The 27,466-nt window shown below is 43.8% G+C and overlaps 1 protein-coding gene across 1 annotated transcript in view; it reads right to left on the bottom strand.

Moving 5' to 3' along the window:
* The window catches only part of L1CAM (L1 cell adhesion molecule), a 214,721-nt gene that overhangs the window by 109,506 nt on the left and 77,749 nt on the right, over positions 1-27,466 (bottom strand). The window contains exons 3-5 of the mRNA XM_067464195.1: positions 14,348-14,362; positions 13,439-13,544; positions 1,923-2,119 (exon numbers count right to left, since the gene is read on the bottom strand). Of these exons, the coding sequence (XP_067320296.1) occupies positions 1,923-2,119; positions 13,439-13,544; positions 14,348-14,362 (318 nt within the window). The remainder of the gene's footprint in view (positions 1-1,922; positions 2,120-13,438; positions 13,545-14,347; positions 14,363-27,466) is intronic.

Below are 27,466 nucleotides of genomic sequence, written 5' to 3'. Positions count from 1 at the left end.
CTGCACACATTATTCGCCGATACATCACACAGTCCTAGGCACTTGAGAAGTGTCCGACGTGTGATCCAATTCAACAGCCAGCAGAGTGTCTGCTGTGGACTCATCTTCTTGTGTTTCAAATAAGAATAATAATTTGAAGCTTGACCTAGGAGATGAAGGCTAGGGGAATTCACCTTAGACAAATCACACCCTTTCTGCCTAAGAAGGCTATAGTAAACCTCCTCTGAAGAAATCTTATAAAGAAAACCCTATGGCAGGGTTGCCATAGGTCAGAGTCAATTTGGAGGCACTCAACAGCAACAAAACCTTGGGAAGTCTGACTTGGCCACAGTAGTCCACGCTCTGGTTACATCCCGTATAAACTACTGCAACACTCTCTATGTGGGGTTGCCTTTGAAGATGGTCCAGAAGCTTCTACTAGTCCAACGAACAGCAGCCAGGTTGCTAACAGGACTGGCACTCAGGGAACATACGACCCCCTTGTTGCGCCAGCTCCACTGGCTGCCGGTTTGCTACTATTCAAAGTGCTGGCTTTGGCCTATAAAGCCCTAAACGGTTCTGGCCCAACTTACCTGTCCGAACGTGTCTCCCCTTACGAACCATCAAGGACTCCAAGATCATCTGGGGAGGCCCTGCTCTCGGTCCTGCCTTCGTCTCAAGTACGTTCGGCGGGGACGAGAGACAGGGCCTTCTCAGTGGTGGCCCCTCGGCTAAGGGAGATTAGATCTGCTCCCTCCCTCTTAACGTTTCAAAGGCAAGTTAAACATGGCTGTTCGAGCAAGTGTTTACAAATGCAGAGTAGCTAATATAGGAAATCGAACAATTTGACAATGGAACTGGACAATGCTTGATAATAACGAGACGCTAATGATGTTGTTTTTATTGCTTTTGTGATGTTTTATATTGTTTAATGTTTTAATCTGTATTATGTTTTTATATGTACTGATTTGTTGGAAACCGCCTTGAGTCGCCGATTGGCTGAGAAAGGCGGTATACAAATACAGCAAATAAATAAATGAATAAATAAAAACCAAGGCAGAGATGTGACCCTGCAACCATCACAGAGCTCTAGTTCTCATCATTATGCATCACAATCTATGCTGGTGAGGGATGATGGGAGTTGTAAGCAGAGTCTGGATAAACTACAGATTCCAATGCCCTGTCCTTCAAAAAAAAGGAGTGGGTATTCAGCCCCTCACCTGCCTTCCTTCAGCAATATGTTTGGTCCTAAAGTGAGTTCCCAGAATATTATCCGTGCAAACAATTGCTCACTTTGGAGGCCACAATGCGACTTCTTACCGCAATATGTGGCAAAGGCCAGAATGCTCTCTTTGGGGAGATACAAATTAAAAAGAACTTCCCATTTTTTTTAATGCAACAGGGAATGTTGCTTGAAAAAAAACCTTGCTCTCCTTTTCTCGATCTTTAAACTCTTCGGTGGCATCATCTTTCCTCGGATCAATAGCACGCCTCCTCTTGCGCACAATCGCTTCCCTTCTTTTCACAATCGTCTTATTTTATATTATTTTTGAAAAACTCTATAGGTTGTGGAGGGGGGAGGGAAAGGGGAGGGGGCCCGGGGAGGTGCTGATGGAGAAGACTGGCAATTACATCACCCGACACCAGGAAACCATGGCAACCGTTGCTGTGGAAACAAGAGCAACCAGCTGCACTCCAGGGAGTCCAGGCAGGTAAAAGGAGCGGAGGGAGGGGAAGAGAGCCAAGGAGAAGACATTTATTGCAAGAGGGGGAAGGGGAGAAATTTATGGCCCAAATAGTGTGTCGATGTGAGTGTGCTGAACTGCAGTCATTTGTAGGGTCGGGAATAAGCTGCCTCAGCAAAGCCTGGGCAAGGGATATTATGGAGTGTGTGCATTTGTGGCTGAAGAGCGGGTGGGGAAATTGGCGGTGGGGAAACTCACTCTCAGCAATGATGCGGCTCTCATAGCTCATGGCCGTGCCCAGGGAGTTCGTGGCATAGCACCGGTACAGCCCTTTGAACTTGGAGGCCACGTTCCCGTTGTTTGTGGTGATGACTACGGTCCCCGAGCCTTTCCGTTGCGTCATCCCCGGCACCTCATTCGGATTAAACTCATTCCCATCCTTGGTCCAGTGGAACCTGCAGAATGGAGAAGGTACACAAGAGCACACACTTTTTGAAAAGGCACTGGGCAAAGGCATGCTGTCAAAGCCTGGGTCAAGAACTGTGTCACAGACCATAGAAAATGATGGATTTAGAAAATACATTGAGCAGAATTATAGAATCACTAGCTGTCCCCTGCCACGCATTGCTGTGGCCCAGTCTGTTGATCTGGAAAATAAAGTAATGAGAAAGTGTTGGTTTCTAATATATGTACTGTCTTTGTGCTTGTGGGTAAACAGTATTTCTTGTTGTTTCTTTGTCAGTGTTGATGTGGAGATTGTCTGGTTTGCCTACTCTGGAACATGCAACATATAATTGTCCTTCTTCAGGGGTCCCTTTCAAATCTATGATACTATATCTGTGTGTGTGAATCATATCTATCTCTATCTATGGCTGGATGGTTCTTTGTCAGGAGGGTTTTGATTATGTTTTCTTGCCCTGGTTAAGGGAGTTGGGCTGGATGGCCTTTAGTATTTTCTGTTGGTCATGGGGGTTCTGTGTGGGAAGTTTGGCCCAATTCTGTCATTGGTGGGGTTCAGAACGCTCTTTGGTTGTAGGTGAATTATAAATCCCAGTAATTACAACTCCCAAATGCCAAGGTCTATTTCCCCCAAACTCCATCTGTGTTCATATTTGGGCATTTGGAATATTCGTGCCAAGTTTAGTCCAGATCCATCGTTGTTTGAGTCCATAGTGCTCTCTGAATGTAGGTGAACTACAACTTCCAAACTCAAGGTCAATGCCCACCAAACCCTTCCAGTATTTTCTGTTGGTCATGGGAGTTCTATGTGCCAAGTTTGGTTCAATTCCACCATTGATGGAGTTCAGAATGCTCTTTGATTGTAGGTGAACTATAAATCCCAGCAACTACAACTCCCAAATGACAAAATCATAAATTTTTGAGTAATGATCACTCCTTGTGTTGTGCGATGTTTTGTTGCCAAATTTGGTGTGATTTCGTTCATTGGTTCTTTTGTTTTTAAGGTACTCATTATGCACAGAGCATTTTTAATATATAGATAGAATCCTAGAGTTGGAAGGGACCTCATGGGCCATCCAGTCCAACCCCTTGCCAAGAAGGAGTAAATTGCATTCAAAGCACCCCTGACAGATGGCCATTCAGCCTCTGCTTAAAAGCTTCCAAAGAAGGAGCCTCCACCACACTCCGAGGCAGAGAGTTCCACTGCTGAACAGCTCACACAGTCAGGAAGTTCTTCCTAATGTTCAGATGGAACCATATGGGTGTGTCCCACTCAAAACATAGAATCATAAGTTGGAAGAGACCTCATAGAATCACAGGAGCCTAGAGTTGGAAGAGACCTCATGGGCCATCCAGTCCAACCCCCTGCCAAGAAGAAGCAGGAAAATTGCATTCAAAGCACCCCCAACAGATGGCCATCCAGCCTCTGTTTAAAAGCTTCCAAAGAAGGAGCCTCCACCACACTCCGGGGCAGAGAGTACCACTACTGAATGGTTCTCAGAGTCAGAAAGTTCTTCCTAATGTTCAGATGGAATCACATGGGTGTGTCCCACTCAAAACATAGAATCATAGAGTTGGAAGAGACCTCATAGAATCATAGGAGAAATCAAAGGTTAGTGAACACCACCCAGACGAAGGATGTCTCCAGGCAGCAAACAATTCAGAAGGAACAAAGGCTAAGCTACTTCCATCCAAATGCCCTCACTATACTATTTTCATGGTTACTCACATGGGTGTGTTCCACTCAAAACATAGACTCATAGAATCATAGAGTTGGAAGAGACCTCGTGAGCCATCCAGTCCAACCCCGTCAAGAAGCAGGAAAATTGCATTCAAAGCACCCCCAAGAGATGGCCATCCAGCCTCTGTTTAAAAGCTTCCAAAGAAGGAGCCTCCACCACACTAAGAGTCAGAGAGTTCCACTGCTGAACGGCTCTCACAGCCAGGAAGTTCTTCCTAATGTTCAGGTGGAATCTCCTTTCTTGTAATTTGAAGCCCTTGTTCCATTGCGTCCTAGTCCAGAAAACAAGCTTGCTCCCTCCTCCCTATGACTTCCTCTCACATATTTATACATGTCTATCATGTTTCCTCTCAGACTTCTCTTCTTCAAGTTAAACATGCCCAGATCTTTAAGCTGCTTCTCATAGGGCTTTTTCTCCAGACCCTTGATCATTTTTGTCGCCCTCCTCTGGACACTTTCCAGCTTGTCAATATCTCTCTTCAATTGTGGTGCCCAGAATTGGACACAATATTCTAGGTGTGGTCTAACCAAGGCAGAATAGAGGGGTAGCATGACTTTCCTGGATCTAGACACTACTCCTATTGATGCAGGTCAAAATCCCATTGGCTTTTTTTGCCTCCGCATCTCATTGTTGGCTCATGTTTAACTAGTTGTCCATGAGGACTCCAAGATCTTTTTCACACGAGCCATGCACCCCCCATTCTGTATCTTTGCATTTCATTTTTTTCTGCCTAAGTGGAGCATCTTGTTTTCTCCTCTGTTGAACTTCATTTTGTTAGTTTTGGCCAATCATCTCTCTAATCTGTTAAGATCGTTTTGAATTCTGCTCCTGTCCTCTGGGGTATTGCCTATCCCTCCCAATTTGGTGTTTCTGCAAACTTGATGATCATGCCTTCTAAGCCTTCATCTAAGTCAGTGGTTCTCAACCTGGGGTCCCCAGATGTTTTTGGCCTGCAACTCCCAGAAATCCCAGCCAGTTTACCAGCTGTTAGAATTTCTAGGAGTTGAAGGCCAAAAACATCTGGGGAACCACAGGTTGAGAACCACTGATCTAAGTTACTAATAAAGATGTTGAACAGGACCAGGACGGAACTGTGCTGATGGCACTCTGCTCGTCACTTCTTTCCAGGATGAAGAGGAAGCATTGGGGAGACTCACCCTCTGGGTTTGTTTGCTTAACCAATTACAGATCCACCTAACTGTAGTTTTGCTTAGCCCACATTGGACTAGTTTGTTTGCCAGAAGGTCATGGGGGACCTTGTCAAAAGCCTTACTGAAGTCCAGATATGCTACATCCATTGGGAATAGATTCCTAATCAAGTTTGATTCAAAGGATAGGGCTGGCAGAGAAGTAAGAAAACAATTTCAGGGAGTAAATCATGTACCAGATTTGGACCTCTATTCACCGGGCAAAAAAGTGGTTTTATTTTTTGCCTCCTCAGAGAACAGAACTTTAAAAACATATACACTGAGTATATAGAGTCACTAAGGACTTCATCCCATGAGGAGGGGGAGTGTCACATTACTGCTGAGTCATGTCCCATAGTGTTAGAAATTGAAGCATATTGTTTTTGATTCCCCACCCACGTTGTTGTTTCTGGCCCCATGTTCCAAAATTATCCATTTTCAGATTTCTCACATGAGCGAGTACAGTTCCTGCCCGCTCCCTTTTTCAAAGAGAACCCCTTAAGATCTTTGAAATCTCATGAGTTTTGGAACTTTGAGATGCCAAAGTAGGGATCTCCTAAAGCAGTGGTTCTCAACCTGTGAGTCCCCTGGTGTTTTGGCCTACAATTCCCAGAAATCCCAGCCAGTTTACCAGTTGTTAGGATTTCTGGGAGTTGAAGGCCAAAACATCTGGGGACCCACAGGTTGAGACCCACTGTCCTAAAGTAACATAATTTCTAATGAATGCATAAAATAAAATAAAAATATTGTGCAAAGCAAGAATCAATTGCAGCTGGATTTTGGGAGACTACTGGGGCACCAGTGATTCGTAGGACACCACCCATAGCAATGCCCATTCCCCCACGTCACCAAATCAATCCAATAAGAGCGAACCTGACAGATCCCATCCCCTGTGCTTGTTGACGTTTTCTCCCATTTCAAAGCAATTCCTGAGAACAGAGACAATTTCTACCCATCTTCCACAGAGCATAGTAGATGGAGGGGAGGGGTCTCCCTACATCGTGTGACAGGATCTGATTAACTGCATTTTTAAAATGTTTTAGAAGTGTTAAAACATGGAGAATGTTGGATGTGTGGGATAATGTCCTTAAAAGTTATTATTTCAATAAAGGGTCAAAACAGCTAATTACCCTTTACTGAAAAAACAACTTTTTAGGATACTATTCCATTACCTAGGTAAGCCGGATCGGGGTATAGGGTGGCAACCTGTGCTGGATGGGGTTGCACTCCCCCTGAAATCACAGGTCCATAGCTTGGGTGTCCTCCTGGACTCATCATTAACGCTTGAAGCCCGGGCGTGGATGGTGGCTGGGAGGGCCTTCGCACAATTAAGACTCGTGCTCCAGCTGTGACCGTACCTCGTGAAGTCGGATCTGGCCAGGGTGGTCTATGCCTTAGTCACCTCCAGATTGAATTACTGCAATGCACTCTACGTGGGACTGCCCTTGAAGATGGCTCGGAAATTTCAATTGGTACAATGGGCGGCAGATAGGTTACTAACTGGAGCGCCTTACAGGGAGCAGTCAACCCCCCTTTTGGGGATCTTGGCTATCCATGGGACAAAAGTTTAGGAAGAAGCTTTGATTGCACTCTCATCATCAATAGATATTTCTGGGACCCTTTCTTGGTCTTCCCAGCATGGGGAAATGTCTGGAGATACAATGGTCATTGTCTTTACAGCAAGGAATCAGGGTCTGCATATCCACATCTTTTGGAATGCCTTTGTGTGACCGCATTTCTGAGTACGAACCCATGCAATCTCTTCGATCATCCAGAGAGGCCCTGCTCTTGCTCCTGCCCCCTTTGCAGGTGCGATTGGTGTGAACAAGGAGGAGGGTCTTCTCTGTGGTGGCTCCCCCGATTCTGGAACTCACTTCCTAAGGATATCAGGCAAGCCCCCACATTGGCAGTCCTTAGAAAGAGCCTGAAAACATGGCTGTTCCAGTGTGCCTTCCCTGAATAAGGAAAAATTCCCAGCAAAATGTCCTCAGAAGCACTTTAACCACTCGTTCAGTTGCTCTCCCTTCATTTCTTTTAAAAACCTCCTACCAGATATATCCTACGTCTGTTCATGCCCAGCGTTTATTTGTTACATTTTAAACTATTATATTTGGCCCGGCCATAGGTTTTTAAATCCTTGTGTGTTATTGTTTATATGTGAGTTATATTAATTGTATTGTTTTTGCTTATTGCTTTTTGTTTTATTGATGTGTTGTCGGGCTTGGCCTCATGTAAGCTGCTCCGAGTCCCCTTGGGGAGATGGTGGTGGGGAAAAATAAAGTATTATTATTATTATTATTATTATTATTATTATTATGGCTCAGCCATTAGTTTCTCCTACCTATGCATCTAGCCATAAATCTAGCAGCATGTGATAAACATTTCAATTCTGGTGGCATACCCCATAATCCAGCATGGTCAAAAAGCACTGAAGGATCGATATCCCTGATACTGAGCATAGTAGCACATTCCAACTAAAATAGGATGTTGTCTTACTTTTTAAAAAGTCCAAAACCTTCCCACAGTGATCCCTTAAAAGAAATAACATGCATTGGGAGGAACTGGTAAATGTTATCCGTCACATCACCAAAAGTTGACATTTCAGATTTTTACGTTATTTTTTGAAAAGAGCAATATAGCAGGTTAAAGGAAATATCAATGCTTAGAATACTTCAAATACAAAATCTGAGTTTCAAAGGAGTTAACAAAGACGATAGGGTTTTTTTTTTGAAAGAGCAGTGTTTCCAGTAGGCATGATTCATGGGGATGGGAAAATGACTCCGGGGATATGAAGTTATAGAATGAAATTCAGGGAAACAATAATTTCTCTCATATTCACAGAAGCTGAGGTGAGGACAGGGAAGTAGATTAAGTGATGAGCTGAGGTCAGAGTAAGGTCAGGGACATTACCGCAGCAGCATATAAGGGAGATATTATGAACAGAAGGGAACACATCTTAAGAGTACTGTGCACTGTGAAATGTCCAACATAATAAGCAGCAAGGATCAATTGTAAGTGAAATAAGACTATGTCAGTAGGGCTGTTTACTCCGCATGGGGGGAAAGCTAAATGAGTGCTCAGAAGAAGAATGCAAATTCAAATATCTACAAATATCTATCTCATTTTGCATAATTGTCTTCTATTACAGGAAAAGATGGTACAGTGGTTGGGTTCCGGGATCACCCCATAGTCACCAAAATCTGTGAATGCTCATGTCCTATTATACACAACGGTATAGTAAAATGGTGTCCCTTATATGAAATGGAAAAATCAAGCTTTGCTTTTTGGAATATTAAAAATATACCTCTAGTTTCAAGCTGTCGATGGCTGAATCTGTAGATACAGAGATCTGACTGTATTTCTAAAGCACTCATGGGCAAGACACATGCCCCTTCTACACTGCCATATAATCCAGATTATTAAAGTAGATTTTTTTTCCCGTCGTGTCAGGAGCGACTTGAGAAACTGCAAGTCGCTTCTGGTGTGAGAGAATTGGCCGTCTGCAAGGACGTTGCCCAGGGGACGCCCGGATGATTTGATGTTTTTATCATCCTTGTGGGAGGCTTCTCTCATGTCCCCGCATGAGGAGCTGGAGCTGATAGAGGGAGCTCATGCGCCACTCCCCGGATTAAAACCTGTGACCTGTCGGTCTACAGTCGTGCTGGCACAGGGGTTTAACCCACTGCACCACCGATTTTTATCATCCTTGTGGGAGGCTTCTCTCATGTCCTCGCATGAGGAGCTGGAGTTGATCGAGGGAGCTCCTCCGCCTCTCCCCCGATTCGAACTTGTGACCTGTCGGTCTTCAGTCGTGCTAGCACAGGGGTTTAACCCACTGCACCACCGATTTTTATCATCCTTGTGGGAGGCTACTCTCATGTCCCCGCATGAGGAGCTGGAGCTGGTAGAGTGAGCTCATCCGCCTCTCCCCAGATTCGAACCTGTGACCTGGCTTCAGTCATACCGGCACAGGGGTTTAACCCACTGCGCCACCGGGGGCTCCATTAGTAGATAATCCACACTATCTGCTTTGAACTGGATTATTTCAGGCCCCTTCCACAGAGGTATATGAAATCCACATTGAACTAGATTATATGGCACTGTGGATTCAGATAACCCAATTCAAAGCAGATATTATGGATTATTGGCCTTGATATTCTGGGTTATATAGCTGTGTGGATTGACCTTGAAGGACCTGGGGGTGGTGACGGCCGACAGGGAGCTCTGGTGTGGACTGGTCCATGGGGTCACGAAGAGTCGGAAACGACTGAACGAATTAACAACAACATAGCTGTGTGGAAGGGCGTTTAGTCTACAGTGCCATATAATCCAGTTCAAAGCAGATAATCTGGATTTTATATGACAGTGTAGAAGGGGCCACAGTCTGTTGACTTCATGTGCCTCTCACTTATTTTTCCAACACAGCTCCCACTCCAGTAATTCCTGCCTAAAACATACTACTGGAAGCACAAGTCAGCATTAAAACAGAATGTAATGCCACAACATATCTTATTTTAACTAGGAATAAGAGAATTCTTTCCTAAAAGCTTCTGGAAACTCGAAGTGGGCTTTTTGAAGGGAGGGGGTAGTATGGCACACAGTGGATCCAGGAACTGTGGCGGCAGCAGAGGCATTAGCTCCTGGACTCACCAGAGCAACCATTTATTGTATGATTGCCTTTAAGTGCCTACATCACTGATAGCTGGGTCATCATAATCTAATAGTCCACTTCTGACAACTCATGAGAAATGGCAGCAGGTGGCCATTTTCAGAATCCAGCCTCGCATGTTCAATCACTGCAGGAGTGGAACTGTGCCAAATACCTCACTCCAATGTCATGAGTGTTGGTCTGGCCTTGGCTCTCGGCATCTGTGCATAAAGCACAAACATCTGCAGAGCGGTTTGTACTCTAACATTTCTCCCATCCCTGCCCTCCCAGTAAAGATTCCCCAGTCTGTCCATTATTGTGATTGCCATCAAGTCTACGTTGACTTATGGTGATTCCATGAATGAAACATCTTCAAGTCTCCTTGGGCCCTTCCACACAGCCCTATATCCGATAATATCAAGGCAGAAAATCCTACAATATCTGCCTTGAACTGGGTTATCTGAGCCCACACTTAGATAATGTGGGATTTCCTGCCTTGATATTCTGAGATATAGAGCTGTGTGGAAGGGCCCCCAGTCACCAACAGCCGTAAAGTCTTGTACACTCAAGGCTGGGGCCTCCTTGATTGAGTTTATAGAATAGAATAACTTTATTGTCAGTGTACAATGTACAATGAAATTAAATATCACCCCCAATCACATTATCCACCTGCAATGGGGTTGTTTCCTATTGCCTTCTACTTTAGCAAGTATTATTGTCTTTTCTAGGGAATCATCTCTTCTCATGGAATGTCCAAGTGATATCGGAGGTGACCCCCCCCCCCCCAGGACTCTGTAAAAGATGGTTCAAAACCAAGGAATTCATGGTTTTATCAAGGACACCAGGTTGGAATGACCCCATAATCCCCTATCTCTTCCACATGTGGGAACCTAAGGCTCTTTCCATGGCTCCACATGGAAATGCCCCTGTAATCCACACTTTATGGACTTTTCTATGAACTTTTAGAAATCTTTAATCAACTTTTCATGGACTTTGGAACTCTTATGGACCTGATACCAAACCCTTATGAACTTTTATAATATTTTACTGATCTATATGAACCTTCGGTGGTTCATATAGAACCACCAGAGGAAGGGAGGACTGACAGGGTCCCTTGACCTTTCATGGTTTATGCCTTATGATTTCCTTGTATGTTCCCTTTTCCCATTATATGTGTGTAAGTCTACATTTATGAAATATGAAGGAAAAGCCACTGTTTTCAAAATCCAGCAACTCACCTAGCTCAGGAAGTCTCCTCATGCTTCCTGAGCTACTAATCCCCTAACAAAAGGTTTCACCACACCCATTTCATGGACAATAAAACAAATGGTTCTTATCAGCCAGATCTCAGAGGGTACAAGGCTAGTCCATCTGGAGATAAGACCCCTGGGCATCTTGATCCACCAACACCAAAGGTGTCTTCCTGTCTGCAAGGAATTAGGACTTCACTACAGCTTCTTCCATTATGTCAGCCCTGCTGGCCGAAACCAGTACTAAAGTTCATCAACACACCCCATATCTCCGAATGATAAAACAAAGGACCTAGCCATTTAGGCCAAACTACAGATGATGATTCCTAGTAACTTAAACAATAAACCCTGGCCAGCTCGAGGGCTTACGTAATCGCTGAGCCATTTTGCAAACATTCGTCATTTAAACCAGTCAACTGGACATTTCTTCATTGTTTTCCTGTTGCCCGCCTCCCTTACACCCCATTGGTTGAGAGGCCAAAGCAGAGCTCAGGCCACCATTGGCTATCCTGCTGGCTATATATCTATATATTCTATATTTACCTGCCTAGCAGACATGTCTATTTGTTTGGCAGAATTACTGCAATCATCATCCTTTCCAGCTGGAATGAAATAAACATCTCGGTGGCTTCTGCTTCAACTTGGGGTGATTTATTTTGCAATATTGGTTTCTCTTTTCTCACCAGGCAACCCACAATGGCTTGGGCCTAATCCACAGCCATTCTAAATTGCTCGACAGCACAACTATGATATTTTCAGCTTATTCATTTGGTTTCTATGAAGCAATCAATCCTGATTTACTCCAGGGTCAATTCATTGGATGGTAGTAGGAGCAGCAGTTAAATAAACCACGTGTGAGTATGCGACTTCAAGTCTGTCAGCTGATGGCAATCCCATAAATTTCAAAGGGTTTTCTTAGACCTGTGGTTCTCAACCCGAGGTTCCTCAGATGTTTTTGGCCTTAAAGTCCCAGAAATCCTAACAGCTGGTGAACTGGCTGGGATTTCTGGGAATTGTAGGTCAAAAACATCTGGGGACCCCAGGTTGAGAACCACTGTCTTAAACAAAGAATATTCAAAGGGAGTTTTGCTAATTCCTTTCTCTGAGGCCCCTTCCACACCGCTGAATAAAATCCCACATTATCTGCTTTGAACTGGAATATATGGCAGTGTGGAGTCAGATAACCCAGTTCAAAGGAGATAGTGTGAGATTTTCAGCCTTAATATTCTGGATTATATGACTGTGTGGAAGGGCCCTGAAATACACAGCATCTGGCCTGCTTTGGCACTCTCCTATCAAAGTAGGTATTTTTGTCATGTCAGGAGCGACTTGAGAAACTACAAGTCACTTCTGGTGTGAGAGAATTGGCCGTGTGCAAGGATGTTGCCCAGGGGACGCCCGGATGTTTTGATGTTTTACCATCCTTGTGGGAGGCTTCTCTCTGTCCCCACATGAGGAGCTGGAGCTGATAGAGGGAACTCATCCGCACTCTCCCCAGATTCAAACCTATGACCTGTCAATCTTCAGTCCTGCCAGCACACGGTTTAACCCACTGCGCCACCGGGTGCTCTGATCTAAGTAGTATCCAAGTAGTAACCAGGACTGACACTACTCAGGTTCCAAGATCAAACAGATTTGGTACCTTCAAGATGCTGCGGAACTGCAACCTCCATCACTCCTCATGCAGGGATTTTTTCTCTGCAAATGTTTGTAATGCATGGAAAACCACCAGCATAAGGGTTGTGTTGACATGGCTCTCATCCCCACTTGTGTACTGGCAGAACACCTAAGCCCATTTTGCAATTGGGCCTTAAGGAGCCCCCAGTGGCACAGTGGGTTAAACCCCTGTGCTGGCAAGAGTGAAGACCAACAGGTCGCAGGTTTGAATCCAGGGAGAGTGCGGATGAGCTCCCTCTGTCAGCTCCAACTCCTCATGCGGGGACATGAGAGAAGCCTCCCACAAGGATGGTAAAAACATCAAAACATCCGGACATCCCCTGGGCAACGTCGTTGCAGACGGCCAATTCTCTCACACCAGAAGCGACTTGCAATTTCTCAAGTCACTCCTGACATGACAAAAAAAAAATTGGGCCTTACACTGCAATTAACCCATGACATCTTATTGCTAACACAGCTCTTCAGTATTCTTTTTTTAGTCATTTCCAGACAAAATTTAATGGTTTAGAAATTCAGAGATGAATGACCTAGATCAGGGGTTCTCAAAATTTTTGGTCACTGAGCCCTTTTTGAAGAATTTATCCCATGCCTTCCAAGAAAATGCCACACTCAAAACCTTGCAGAGGAATATCCTTAACAGTATTCCTTTCTGAAACTGGAAAAGAAGGAGAAAGTTATAGAAAACTGCTTTTTTAATTTTATAACATTCAGAATCCTATACTGGTTGGAGAATTCAGGGAGTTGTAGTCCAGAAAAGGGACCAGTTCCAAGCTGCAAGGTAAAGATGCAACGTCCTCCTTTCCATACTCACTCCACTGGGGGATTCCCGCTGGCGTGGCATCTCAGGGTCACCTCATCGGTGGGGAATATCACAATCTCTTTCTCCGGCTGCTCTAAGAATTCAGGTGGTTGTGGCACTGAGAAAGAGAGAGACAGGCAAGAGAGTTAGAAAACAGAAACCTCAGGCTGGTGAAGTCTGCTCTAAGAAGTTTACCTTGCAGGAGGCTACGGCAAGAACTCAAGAGTTTGGGAAAGTTGTCATTTTGGATAGCAACAGTGGCCAAGCGGAAGCATTTTAGGAGATGTATTACCACCACCCCAAGGTAAAATTTCCAAGCTCTGTAATGACCATGCCATGGATTCAGAACTCTGTAGCTTCTCTCTGCTTTTCACCTCCCCATCTTAGGTGGCCTAATGAAGTTGTAGGGTGCATCTATTGTAGAGTTAGTGCAGTTTGACACCACATTAAATGCCACGGCTCAATGCTATGGCATCATGGGAGGCACTAGCACTGTGGTTCTCAACCTGGGGTCCCCAGATGTTTTTGGACTTCAACTCCCAAAAATCCTAACAGCTGGAGTTGTAGGCCAAAACACCTGGGGACCCACAGGTTGAGAACCACTGCACTAGCACACTTCAGCAAAACACCCTGTAAAACTACAACTCCCATGATTCCATAGCATTGAGCTGTGGCAGTTAAAGTGGTGTCAAACTGCATTAATCCTACAGTATAGATGCATCCATAATCAGGGTTCTTGTGCCTTTAATCATAGTACAGAGTGCACGCTTTGCAGTTTAAGATTCATTACATTTAATTAGGCCTCCACCTCCTGAGATTCCTTCTCCTTCACAAAGATTAAAGGCGCAGGAGTCCCCTTTCCCATTTGACTTCCCTACAATGAGTCCAGCCTCACCCTCACCCATTTCAAGGGAAACTCACAGGTTGTCCGGTTATCTGCTCCAGCAAGGAAGCAAGGGGAAAAAAAGAAAAGCATTTGTTATTGATCATTCAATCTTTTCACTCTGAAGTATAAACATGCATTGGGAGCATGCTGTATCGCTGGGGAACACACAACCAGAAGGTAGACATGCAAAATCGACATATGCCTGAATTTTCAAACATATCATTTGATAGAGAACACATCCACATGAGACAATCAGGTGTCTGTCTGAAATGTAAGCGAGCATCACTAAAGAGCATTGTCCCTTCAAATAAGAATTCTGCCCACGAATGAAATTATTCTTCTGTCTCCAGATTGCTAGTATTGCGTTCACGGAGCATTTAGAAATAATATCCAAAGAAAAGGGGAGGCCTAGGAAATGTGAACGCAGCAGGGCGCTAGGTGTGAATGATTTCCAGTGTCTCACTCTGCAATGCTAATTTTAGTTGAGTGGAGCAGAATTCCTCCTTGGGAGACATCGGTCTCATTTCAACCCTCCCCCTACAGTGATATCCCTGGAGGTAACTAGATGTCAGTGTGTACAATGTGAGCTTGTAGCATTGATGCGTGGTCTTAGAGCTTGGAAAGTTATGTTTAAGGACATCAAAGAGAATGGCACAGGGAACCCGCCTATCTTCGCGATTGCATCTCCTTCTATGAACTGGCGCAAACTCTAAGATCTTCCGAGGAGGCCTTCCTTTTGCTCCAACCACCATCACAAGTATGGTTGATGGGGATGAGAGAAACGCCCTTCTCAGTGGTGGCCCCCCACCTCTGGAACATCCTTCCAAGGGAAATAAGACAGGCCCCATCGCTCCCCTTCTTTCGTAAGAGTTTGAAGACCTGGTGGTTTGAGAATGACCAGTTCTAGCCCAGCCCCAAACATTGTTGAATATGGCCATATACTTCCTACCTATTACCCCAGTCACCCCTCTAATAGGCCCTGGAAATGAGCAGCCACAGACCCGTATTTGCTGTTGTTGTTAGCCTGTTATAGCACTGTACTTAATTCCCAGTCCCCTCATATTTTGAGTTTTCACTAGCCTCGGCCCCGCCTTTTAATTGCTCTGAACAGGAAGGATTATTTTTAATATATATGTGTAATTGTGCTAATTTTATCCTTATGTTATTTTGTTAATTTTATGCCATGCTGTTTACTCTGTATGTTTTGGTGGTGTTGCTTGGAAACCGCCCTGAGTCCCCCTTGGGGAGATAGAGCGGGATATAAATAAAGTTTTAATTTAATTAATTAATTATTATTATTATTGGGTTGTTGTAGGTTTTTTCGGGCCATATGGCCATGGTCTGGAGGCATTCTCTCCTGACGTTTCGCCTGCATCTATGGCAAGCATCCTCAGAGGTAGTGAGGTCAGGCCATTATATGCTAATCAAGGTGGTCAGTTGAAACATTCACACCTAGCTCCAGCAGACAAGAGTGACCAGGGTGGAATGACACCATGGTCATTCCACAGATATATAAATCCTTTTCCTAGTTCCAACAGACCTAACTACCTCTGAGTATGCTTGCCATAGATGCCGAACGAGTCTCCTCCTATGAACCAGTTAGGACCTTAAGATCGTCCGGGGAGGCCCTGCTCTCGATCCCGCCGGCTTCACAAGCACGCCTGGCGGGGACGAGAGACAGGGCCTTCTCCGTGGTGGCCCCTTGGCTGTGGAACGCCCTTCCTGCAGATATTAGACCGACCCCCTCCTTGCTGGCATTCCAGAGGAAAGTAAAGACCTGGCTGTTTGAACAGGCATTCGACTAAGCAGTGTGATTGATTGACTGACTATTGGAACACGGAATATCGGATAACGAGTTTGGATTCCGATTTCATTGATGAGACCTGATGGATTTGTTATATTGATGTAGTGATGTATTGATATTGATGTTTAATGATTTGTGATGCTATTGCTTTTAAATGCTTAATGATTTTGTATTGTGTATACCTAAATTGTTGTAAACCGCTCTGAGTCGCCTAAGGGCTGAGAAGAGCGGTATACAAATAAAGTAAATAAATAAATAAATAAATACAACAACCCAGTGATTCCGGCCATGAAAGCCTTCGACAATACATTATTATTATTATTATTATTATTATTATTATTATTATTACCTATCCATAACATGAGCAGTGGAAGGATCCAGAGTCTCACTGTATTCACTGCTCAGTTATGGAAGGCTTCAGTCTGTCAATATAATCTCTTAGAAGTAACTCACCAAGCTCAGCTCTTATGGAGGGTGAGAGTTCAATGCCGGAGTGCACATTTCAAGACAGCAGGTACAACAAAGTATAAGCAAGTGAGAATCTTCCTGTCAGAGCAGGACAGCTGTAGGCAGTGAATTTGGCAAAATGGCCAGCTTGGGCGATGTAAGGTGTACAGTTAAGAAAATGCCTTCTTTGGGTTCTGCATCACCTATCTGCTGACAGCACTCTATTTGGCTGCTTTGGCTCTGGAGCCACACCCAGCTACTGGGAAGAAACCAGGGGTTTGAATTGTTTCTTATTTGGGCACAGTTGGAGAAAATGACAAAAGGGTTCTCAAACTACATTGATTCTATATGTGAATATGCCCTAGAACTTGTTAAATTTCAACTCCCACCATTTCACACCAACGACTATGCCAGAGGGCCACAAATAGCGGGGTTGCCAAAGCACAGCCCTGAGCTCAAATGTGGGCCCTAATAATAGCAATAATAATAATAATAATAATAATAATAATAATAATAATATCAACTACTACTACTACTACTACTTTAGTTTTCTACCGCGCCTCCATCTCCCCGAAGGGACTCGGGGCGGCTTACATGGGCCTATGCCCAGACAACATACAGTTAAAAACAGAACAAAAAAAATATAAAACAGCATAAATACAACATCATCATAAACAATAAAAGCAAGTCTCTGTGGTCCACTGGTTCTCAACCTGGGGTCCCCAGATGTTTTTGGCCTACAACTCCCAGAAATCCCAGCCAGTTTACCAGCTGTTAGGATTTCTGGGAGTTGAAGGCCAAAAACATCTGGGGACCCCAGGATGAGAAGCACTGTCCTAAACTCTTCTTTTTGAGTAAAGAAAGAAAGAGGGTGAATTGCCTTTCCTGAAAGACTCCAGGAGCAGCCGTTCCTCCCTAAAATGAGTCACAGATGGCCCCTTGTGTTGTTTTACATCAAAAATTCAATAAGGGCAACAACAAAGCAGAAATGGATTTCTGGCCACGTCTAGTTTTTTGTTTTTTGTTTGTTTGTTTGCTTGTTTTCGCCTAATTGAGCTCCAGTTCTGTCAAAATTGCTATCTTTTTCTATAGAGTTGGACTACAATTCTCCAGCATTTCATACTGGGGCGGAGTTGCAGGTGTCTTTGGCCCCTTGCACACAGCTGTATAAAATCCCACATTATCTGCTTTGAATTTATTTATTTATTCATTTACTATATTTATATACCGCCCCACTCAGCCCAAAAGGTGACTTGGAGCAGTTTACAAATGGCAACCATTCAATGCCTCAACAGTCATAACAATTAAAAAGCATAACAATCATAAAACACCATTGAAAACATCAACATCTATATAAATAAAAATGTAATGTTCGTTTGTGGGGTTAACAGAACTCAAAAACCACTGGACAAATTGACATCAAATTTGGACACAAGACACTTAACAACCCAATGTATGTCCTAAAAAAATGATTTTGTCATTTGGGAGTTGTAGTTGCTGGGATTTATAGTTCACCTACAATCAAAGAGCATTCCGAACCCCACCAACGATGGAATTGAACCAAACTTGGCACACAGTTCTCCCATGACCAACAGAAAATACTGGAAGGGTTTGGTGGGCAGTGTCCTTTGGTTTTGGAGTTGTAGTTCACCTACATCCAGAGATCACTGTGGACTCAAACAATGATGGATCTGGACCAAACTCTACATGAATACTCAATATGCCCAAATGTGAAAACTGGTGGAGCTTGAGGAAAATAGAATCTTGACATTTGGGAGTTGTAGTTGCTGGGATTTATAGTTCACCTACAATCACAGAGCATTCTGAACCCCACCAACGATAGAATTGGGCCAAACCTCCCAAACAGAACTCCCATGTGGGCCACAGCAATGCGTGGCAGGGGACGGCTAGTATAATATAAAAATATAAAACCATACAAGCCTTAAAACATTGTCGTGAGCGTCTCATATCAAGTCATTGTTCAATTGCATCATCAAGTAATTCCATTATTTCGTATGACTATGCCGTGTTTAGGAAGGCCTGCTCAAAAAGCCAGGTTTTCACCTATCTTCGAAAAGTCAAGAGGGAGGGAGAATTGGGTTATACGGCAGTGAAGACTCAGATAACCCAGTTCAAAGCAAATATTGTGGGATTTTCTGCCTTGATATTCTGGGCTATATGGCTGTGTGGAAGGGCCCTTTCTCTATCCTATTTGAAGTTGCCAGTGGTGAATGGAGGACAGAGGCAGCCCTAGGTAATTTTCAACGGTAAATAAACAGTATTTTGGTGCCCCCCCCCCCCCAAACCAATCACTGATATATATTTTCTGTTTGTCGTGGGAGTTCTGTGTGCCATATTTGGTTCAATTCCATCATTGGTGGAGTTCAGAATGCTCTTTGGTTTTAGTTGTAACTACAACTCGCATATGTCAAGGTCTATTTTCCCCCAAGAGCGCCTCTGATGGAGGACTTACTCCTCACTGAACTACAGCCCTTGCCCTACATTTCTCCACAGCCTTCTTGCACATCTGCCAACCCAGCTTCCAGTAGATGCCCACTGAGAAAGATTTCAGCCTTTTCTACAGGCAATGAATGCAGTGCTTCCAGGACCAATCTGGAAATGCAGGCAATGGGAAAGCTGTGGGAAGAACTCATGGACTGGGACAGCAGGAAGGTGGTGAGATAAATGCATACATGCATTAATAGCAACTTGATGTTCAGATTGCAATGTTTCCTTCAGGTTCATAAACTTTATTTTCTTCAAATGCTTGCAGAACAAACTGTTGTTAAAATACAGGAGAGGGTTGAATGGATAGCAGTCTTACCATATATACAGTGTTTGAAATTACAAGACATAATGGAGAAGTAAACAGTATTATTTTGGAAGTGCATCAGCTGAAGGAATCCCCACATGCTTCATACTGGGATGGAAATAGGAAATGGACCACACCAAAACTGATCAGCTTTCATGCTGCTCGCTCTCTACCCTATATAAGCTGAATTGATTGTTGTTTGGAGTGCTACATTGGGTCAGGTCAGCGACAGGTTGGAACAAGACTCCAGTCCAATTAAGGGAAGGAAAAGGTTCTCCTGGGAATCCCTTGTCTACTCATCCAGACGTAAGGGGAAGAGGCAGCTACACAGGCATGAAGAGATGGGGCATCAAGAAGATGTTTAGGTGGAAAGGTGGGGTCTGAAAGGTCTATGGTGAAAAAGATCTTATCTCTTCTGAAGAATTGTGCCAAATGAAGCAAAGTGCAACTTGAAAGCAAAGGATTATGGAAGGAAATCGGTATAATAATGCAGTGTATATGCTTTCGAGTTACTTAGTGACCCAACAAAGCACATATGATTCCTTAGAAATGCTGAGAAGTGGTTTGCCGTTGCCCTTCTCTGACATCAGTCGTTCTTCCCTGGCAATCCTCAATCCCAGTATTAAGTAAGTCTGGCCAAGTTTAAATTCAAAAATCTGATGAGATATGGTACTTTCAGGAAATTGAAGCCATGTCAGAAAGACTGGGGGGCCTTCCACACAGCCGTATATCCCGGAATATCAAGGCAGAAAATCCCACAATATCTGCTTTGAACTGGGTTATCTGAATCCACACTCAGATAATGTGGGGTTTTCTGCTTTGATATTCTGGGATATAAAGCTGTGTAGAAGGGCCCTGGGAGGGAATTCTATAGTTTGTCAAGAGTAGATGAAGATGATGACCATCATAACCATCACCAGTTGCTTTGTCTTGGTGGTGGCTTTTGGCTGAATTCTTGGAATGTCAAAGAAAACCATTCCAAAATGAAGAAATGTTGAAACTATTGCCTTGTGCATGAATTTTTATAACAATATGATGCTTTGGAGTGAACCTTCTGCTTGACAAATGTATGAAGTCGCTATATTAACGTTAATACAATGTTGCTGCACCTATTATGTACCGTAGATTATGGCTGCAATCCTAAACCCTTTACAGGGGACCAGGGGCTCGTCTACATCAGTTGGTTATTGCAGGATCAATCCAGAGATGAACACCCAATAACAATACCACTTACTACAATGCAACTTGAGCCCTGCCACATGCTCAATGGAGGACCTTCTTACAGCAACACTAGAGGCACTCAAAGTGGCCTCTAGTGTCGCTGAGTATAATGCCAAGTTTTTAACTTTGTTTGTGGTTTTTCTATATATCATAACTGCATTCCCAATTTACTTCAGACATGATAAATAAATAAATAAATAAATAAATAAATAAATAGTCCTTTCTGGAATCATGTTTTATTGCAAAATCCACATAGCACTAGATCTAAATTGTGGGCAATGCTGTCATCTATGCAAACATAAACAATTTCAGTCATTTTCTTCTTCTTTTTCAGCTAGTTTCTCTGTGCCTTCAGATTATTTCCAACATATGGTGAGCCTAAAGCAAATCTATGATTGGGTTTTCTGGAGAAGATTTGTTTAGAGTGGATTTGCATTTGTCTTCTGTTGAGGCTGAGAGAATATGACTTGACCAAATGGGTGTCCATGGCCATAGTGGCTTTCATATTTTGGCTAAAAGAGCAAACAGAAGAGATGTAGAACTACTTTTGTTTAGATATGGATGAAAATGGAAGTACATGCAGGGATGCATGCTGGGCATTGGCTGTGTTGATAAATATTTTCACATTGGTGGACTATGTCAGTGTTTCTCAACCTGGGGGTCGGGACCCCTGGGGGGGTCACAAGGGCGTGTCAGAGGGGTCGCCAAAGACCATCAGAAAACACAGTATTTTCTGTTGGTCATGGGTGTTCTGTGTGAGAAGTTTGGCCCAATTCTATCATTGGTGTGGTTCAGAATGCTCTTTGACTGTAGGTGAACTATAATGCCCAGCAACCACAACTCCCAAATGTCAAGGTCTATTTCCCCAAACTCTGCCAGTGTTCACATCTGGGCATATTGAGTATCTGTGCCAAGTTTGGTCCAGATCCATCATAGTTTGAATCCACAGTGCTCTCTGGATGTAGGTGAACTACAACTCCAAAACTTAAGGTCAATACCTACCAAACCCTTCCAGTATTTTCTGTTGGTCATGGGAGTTGTGTGTGCCAAGTTTGGTTAAAGTCCATTGTTGGTGGAGTTCCGAATGCTCTTTGATTGTAAGTGAACTATAAATCCCAGCAACTACAACTCCAAATGACAAAATTAAACCCCACCAGTATTCAAATTTGGGCGTATTGGATATTTGTGCCAAATTTAGTCCACTGAATGAAAATACATCCTGCATATCAGATATTTACATGACAATTCACAACAGTAGCAAAATGACAGTTGTGAAGTATCAACAAAAATAATTTTATGGTTGAGGGTCACCACAACATGAGGAACTGCATTAAGGGGTCACGACATTAGGAAGGTTGAGAACCGCTGGACTATGTAGACATGAGTTTCAGACAAAAAGCACACCCCCAAATTTTTAAATGTTAGGAGCAGTTGAGGGACTTCACAGGCTGCAAACACAAGGTCAGGGTCCACATCCAGGCAGACTTTCTGGCACCCCAGTAGACATTTTGTTTTATTTAATTTTATCTTGCTTTTGTTCCACACAGAGTCTTTTAGGTATTGATGTTTGGAGGGACATGTATAAAAAAAAACATCCCTTTCTTATATAAGTCATTTTTCATATCTGGCAATACATTGGAATTTCTATAGGGTTCAGCAAATGTTCCGTGGCTCACACAAGTAGGTTTTGCTTTGAATCAATGTTGTTTATTTACTCTACTGTATGAAACGACAGGGCTTTTATGGAAGGCTTGTTTAAAAGCTATTATCCTTTCTTTTGTTCTTACTTTTCTGGTTCTGCTGTGGCTTGTCAGGCTTTTAGTTCTGTTTTTCAGCCATCATTTGATTGTGTAGGATTTAATTGCATTTCAGGCTGGTTTTAATGGTAAATGGTATTCAATGGTTGTGAGCTGCCTTGGAGGCAGAAAAACCATGCAGAAATTAATTAAGCAATTAAGAGCAGGGGAGAAACGAGGACTTTCTCCTCCTCCACAACGGGTACCAAGCTTCCTCCCTCAGCAGTCCCAAAGGACACAATGAAGAGATGTATCCTGAACCTAGATTGTAATGGGCAACTGTGGAAGGACAGAGGGCCACATTACCCCTTAGGTGGAGGGCCACACCTGCTCTTGCAAAAAACACAGAAGTAAATACTGTGTTGTCAAAGGCTTTCATAGCCAGAATCACTGGGTTGCTGTGAGTTTTCTGGGCTGTATGGCCATGTTCTCCTTAAGTTTCACCCACATCTATGGCAGGCATCCTCAGACCTCACAACCTTCTGTGGATGCCTGCCATAGATGTGGGCAAAACATCAGGAAAGAATGCCTCCGGAACATGACCATACAGCCCGGAAAACTCACAGCCAACCCAAAAGTAAATACAATATTTGCCTTTAAACTTATCTAGGGACTATGGTGGCATTTTCACCATCTGTTGGGTTTCAAGAAAGTTTCTCCTAAGCCTAAACTGGTACTAACCATCAAAATAGGGTGGGAACCCAGTCCACGTTCCCTAGTGGACATTTTTGAGCATTTTTTTAAAAAAAAGGTATTGCAAAAAAAAAATTTTTTTTTTACAGTTAGTATCTCCAGAGGGGCTTCAAACATGGTGAAGATGCCCTTCCACATCACCTAGATTATATCTGGGGCATGCTATCTATCTGTCTATCAATCCATCTATTTATTTATTTCCTTAGGTGATCTCTCGTAGTCCGAGGATGGTGGTCCTCCAAGTGTAGTCTCCTGGCGGTGGATCCCTTGGTGACTGTGGACCCCTATTCTTGATCTGCATCTTCTCCCACAGTGAGGGCATCGGTTTCCAGGTGGAAGGCAGTCCTGGTCGGGGTTGGCTTGATGCGCCTTCCTCTTGGCATGTTTCTCTCTTTCAACCTCCATTCATGCCTCTTCAAGTTCTGCAGCACTACTGATCACAGCTGACCTCCAACTGGAGCGCTTAAGGCCCAAGGCTTCCCATTTCTCAGTGTCAATGCCAGAGTTTTTAAGGTTGGCTTTGAGCCCATCTTTAAATCTCTTTTTCTGCCCGCCAACATTCCGTTTTCCGTTCTTGAGTTCTGCTTTGGGAGACGGTGGTCGGGCATCCGTACAACGTGGCCAGTCCAGTGGAGTTGATGGCGGAGGACCATCACTTCAATGCTGGTGGTCTTTGCTTCTTCCAGCATGCTGACATTTGTCTGCTTGTCTTCCCAAGAGATTTGCATGATTTTTCAGAGGCAGCGCTGATGGAATCGTTTCAGGAGTTGCATGTGACATCTTTGATTGTCCACGTCTCGCAGGTATAGCAGGGTTGGGAGGACAATATCTTTATAAACAAGCACCTTAGTATCGCTACGGATGTCCCGGTCCTCAAACGCTCTCTGCTTCATTTGGAAAAATGCTGCACTTGCAGAGCTCAGGTGGTGTTGTATTTCGGTGTCGATGTTGACTTTGGTGGAGAGGTGGCTGCCAAGGTAGTGGAAATGGTCAACGTTTTCTAATGTTACACCATTAAGCTGTATTTCTGGCATTGGAGAGGGATTGGCCAGTGACTGCTGGAAGAGCAGTTTGGTTTTCTCGATGTTCAATGTTATTTATTTATGACATTTTTATCCCACCCATTTCAGCCCAAAGGCGACTGAGGATGGCGCACAGATCGCCAACAATTAGATGCCATATAGAAATACATATATCAATAAAGATAATTAAAACACATCATAAATACATATAAAATCCATTAAACTATAAAACTATAAAAAACAATAAAAAACCAATGTCTACCGATCCAAATTCTATCTATTCCTCCACACTTTATCCACCTCTAGACTAGCTAAGGATGGAGAACTTTCCAGGGGTGGATGTTGCTTGTTTCATAAAAGTCAGCTACATCAGAGGGTGGCAATCCAGGGAGAAAGAAAAAATGAGGCAGAGGCAGAAGAGGAAAGCCCTGTCTAATCTCTTCCTCAAGTGCTGTTTGGTCAAAATCCACATATCTTTCTCCCAAAAGCACCTTAAAGCATATCTGGAAGAATGCCATATTGAGCTGAAAATAAATGGAAGGCATTCTGTCAGAGTGTCCCTCTACTAGAACTTGGGAAAGTTACCTTTGAGATTCTGGGAGATGCAGTCCAAGAAAGTAACATTCCCAAGCTTGTGGATATTAATGTAATGTTCCCATGCTTGGGAAGGCTACTTTATTGGACTACACCTGCCAGAGTCCCATAGCCAGCTTGGCAAGTGATTATCCCCTTGTTCAGTTGCTTCTGTTAAGATGAAAGGTGAGATGGGAGTTCCCACATGTCAAGTCTGGCAGAGTTTCCCTAGGTCTAACTGGTGTCTTCTAGAAGAGGTGGACTACAAGTATTGACACACACAAACAAACATGCTGGGAAATACCTGCAGATCAAGGACGGGAGGCAACCTGCATACAAATCCACTCCTGCTTTGAGCAACGGCAGTGCATGGACGGAGAGGTCATGAGCCAGGCAAGTGTGCCATAAAGGCAACATATCCAACAACCTGTGTTTCTGAGGACTATCTCCGCAAGGTGCCAAGCAGGAAAGGGCCTTGCAAAGATAGACAGGTCTCACTGAAAAGAAATGTGTTATTGAGCACAACTACTCCCACCCCTAATAAAAGAAAGACATACTGTATATACTTGAGTATAAGTCTAGTTTTTCAGGCCCCTTTTTAGGCTGAAAAATCTCCCCTCAGCTTATACTCGAGTCAAGGTTATTTATTATTTTACTCTGTTATTAGTATTATTTTTATTTCTTTTTAAATTGATTTTTATTAAAAGTTCTTAAGATGGGGGTACATCCATAATATAGGGATCGATCAAATTAACAATTACATTATAAAAAAAGACAAATAGAGGAGGATGGGTATGGGGAAGGGTCTGGTAGAGAGGGGGGGGGGAGTGTAGGGACGGGGAAGGCTGAGAGGGGATATGATAGCCATGTATAAATATGTGAGAGGAAGCCACAGAGAGGAGGGAGCAAGCTTGTTTTCTGCTTCCTTGCAGACTAGGATGCGGAACAATGGCTTCAAACTCCAAGAGAGGAGATTCCATCTGAACATGAGGAAGAACTTTCTGACTGTGAGGGCCGTTCAGCAGTGGAACTCTCTGCCCCGGACTGTGGTGGAGGCTCCTTCTTTGGAAGCTTTTAAGCAGAGGCTGGATGGCCATCTGTCAGGGGTGATTTGAATGCAATATTCCTGCTTCTTGGCAGGGGGTTGGACTGGATGGCCCATGAGGTCTCTTCCAACTCTTTGATTCTATGATTCTATGATTCTATGATTCTATGCCACTGCAACAATCATGCGAGTTGTCATCCAACACCTATGGAGTGCAAGACTGGGGAAGGGTGCTTTGACCCAACAAAATCACCTTGCTGTAAGTACACTTCAAGTACTTGTCGCAAATGTTTTTCCTCCTAAAGGTGAACCAAGCTTGCCTGCTGGAAAAGGACAATGAGAGTTGTAGTCCAACCCACAGGGAGGGTATCAGGCTGCCAAAGGCTGTCCCTGATCATGAGATCATGAATACCCAGTAACAAGACATATGCAAACTTTACTCCTGTTTCAGGTAGCGTATTGCTCCATCTTCAGCTCTTGAGTGATCTCCGAAGCTCTAGGTGCTCTTACCGCCTATTACAGGGAAAACCAGCTGATCCCTAACCCATCTAAAACACAGACATGTGCTTTTCACCTTAAGAACAGACAAGCATCCCGAGCTCTGAGGATTACCTGGGAAGGAATCCCACTGGAGCACTTCAACACACCCAAATACCTGGGAGTCACTCTGGACCGTGCCCTGACCTACAAGAAGGACTGCCTGAATATCAAACAAAAAGTGGGCGCTAGAAACAATGTCATACGAAAGCTGACTGGCACAACCTGGGGATCACAACCAGACACAGTGAAGACATCTGCCCTTGCGCTATGCTACTCTGCTGCTGAGTATGCATGCCAGTGTGGAAAAACATCTCACCACACTAAAACAGTAGATGTGGCTCTTAATGAGACATGCCGCATTATCACAGGGTGTCTGCGTCCTACACCACTGAAGAAATTACACTGTTCAGCCGGTATTGCACCATCTGACATCCGCCGGGAAGTAGCAGCCAATAGTGAAAGGACCAAGGCAGTGACATCTCTAGCTCATCCTCTGTTTGGATATCAGCCAGCACATCAATGACTTAAATCAAGAAATAGTTTTCTAAGATCTACAGAGACACTCGCTGGAATACCTCAGCAAGCGAGAGTCCAAAAGTGGCAGACTCAAACCCAGAACCTCAACCAATGAGAGACTCCCTCCTGGGCACACAGAAAACTGGGCGACTTGAAAGGCGCTGAACAGACTGCGCTCTGGCACCACGAGATGCAGAGCCAACCTTAAGAAATGGGGCTACAAAGTGGAATCCACGACATGCAAGTGTGAGGAAGAGCAAACTACAGACCATCTGCTGTGATGCAACCTGAACCCTGCTACATGCACAATGGAGGACCTTCTTATAGTAACACCAGAGGCACTCCAAATGGCCAGCTAGTGGTCAAAGAACATTTAATCAACTAACAAGCTTGCAAACTTTGTGGTTTGTTTATTTGTTTGTTAAAAATGCAATACAACTGGGTTGTCGTAGGTTTTTTTTTGGGCTATATGGCCATGGTCTAGAGGCATTTTCTCCATGGCCATATAGCCCGAAAAAACCTACAACAACCCAGTGATTCCGGCCATGAAAGCCTTCAACAATACATTGCAATACAACTCTTTGGCTTGCTCCTGACACGATAAATAAATAAGCTCTTGAGTGTTCATATCCCACCGTTTTTCTTTTTGAATTGCCTTCTCCCATCCCTTGTTACAAAGTTAATC

This window comes from Anolis sagrei, chromosome 2, assembly GCF_037176765.1.
Source record: "Anolis sagrei isolate rAnoSag1 chromosome 2, rAnoSag1.mat, whole genome shotgun sequence".
NCBI classification, from domain to species: domain Eukaryota; kingdom Metazoa; phylum Chordata; class Lepidosauria; order Squamata; family Dactyloidae; genus Anolis; species Anolis sagrei.
Note: the sequence above shows the minus strand (reverse complement) of the source record. Positions and strands in the feature narration are given on the sequence as shown.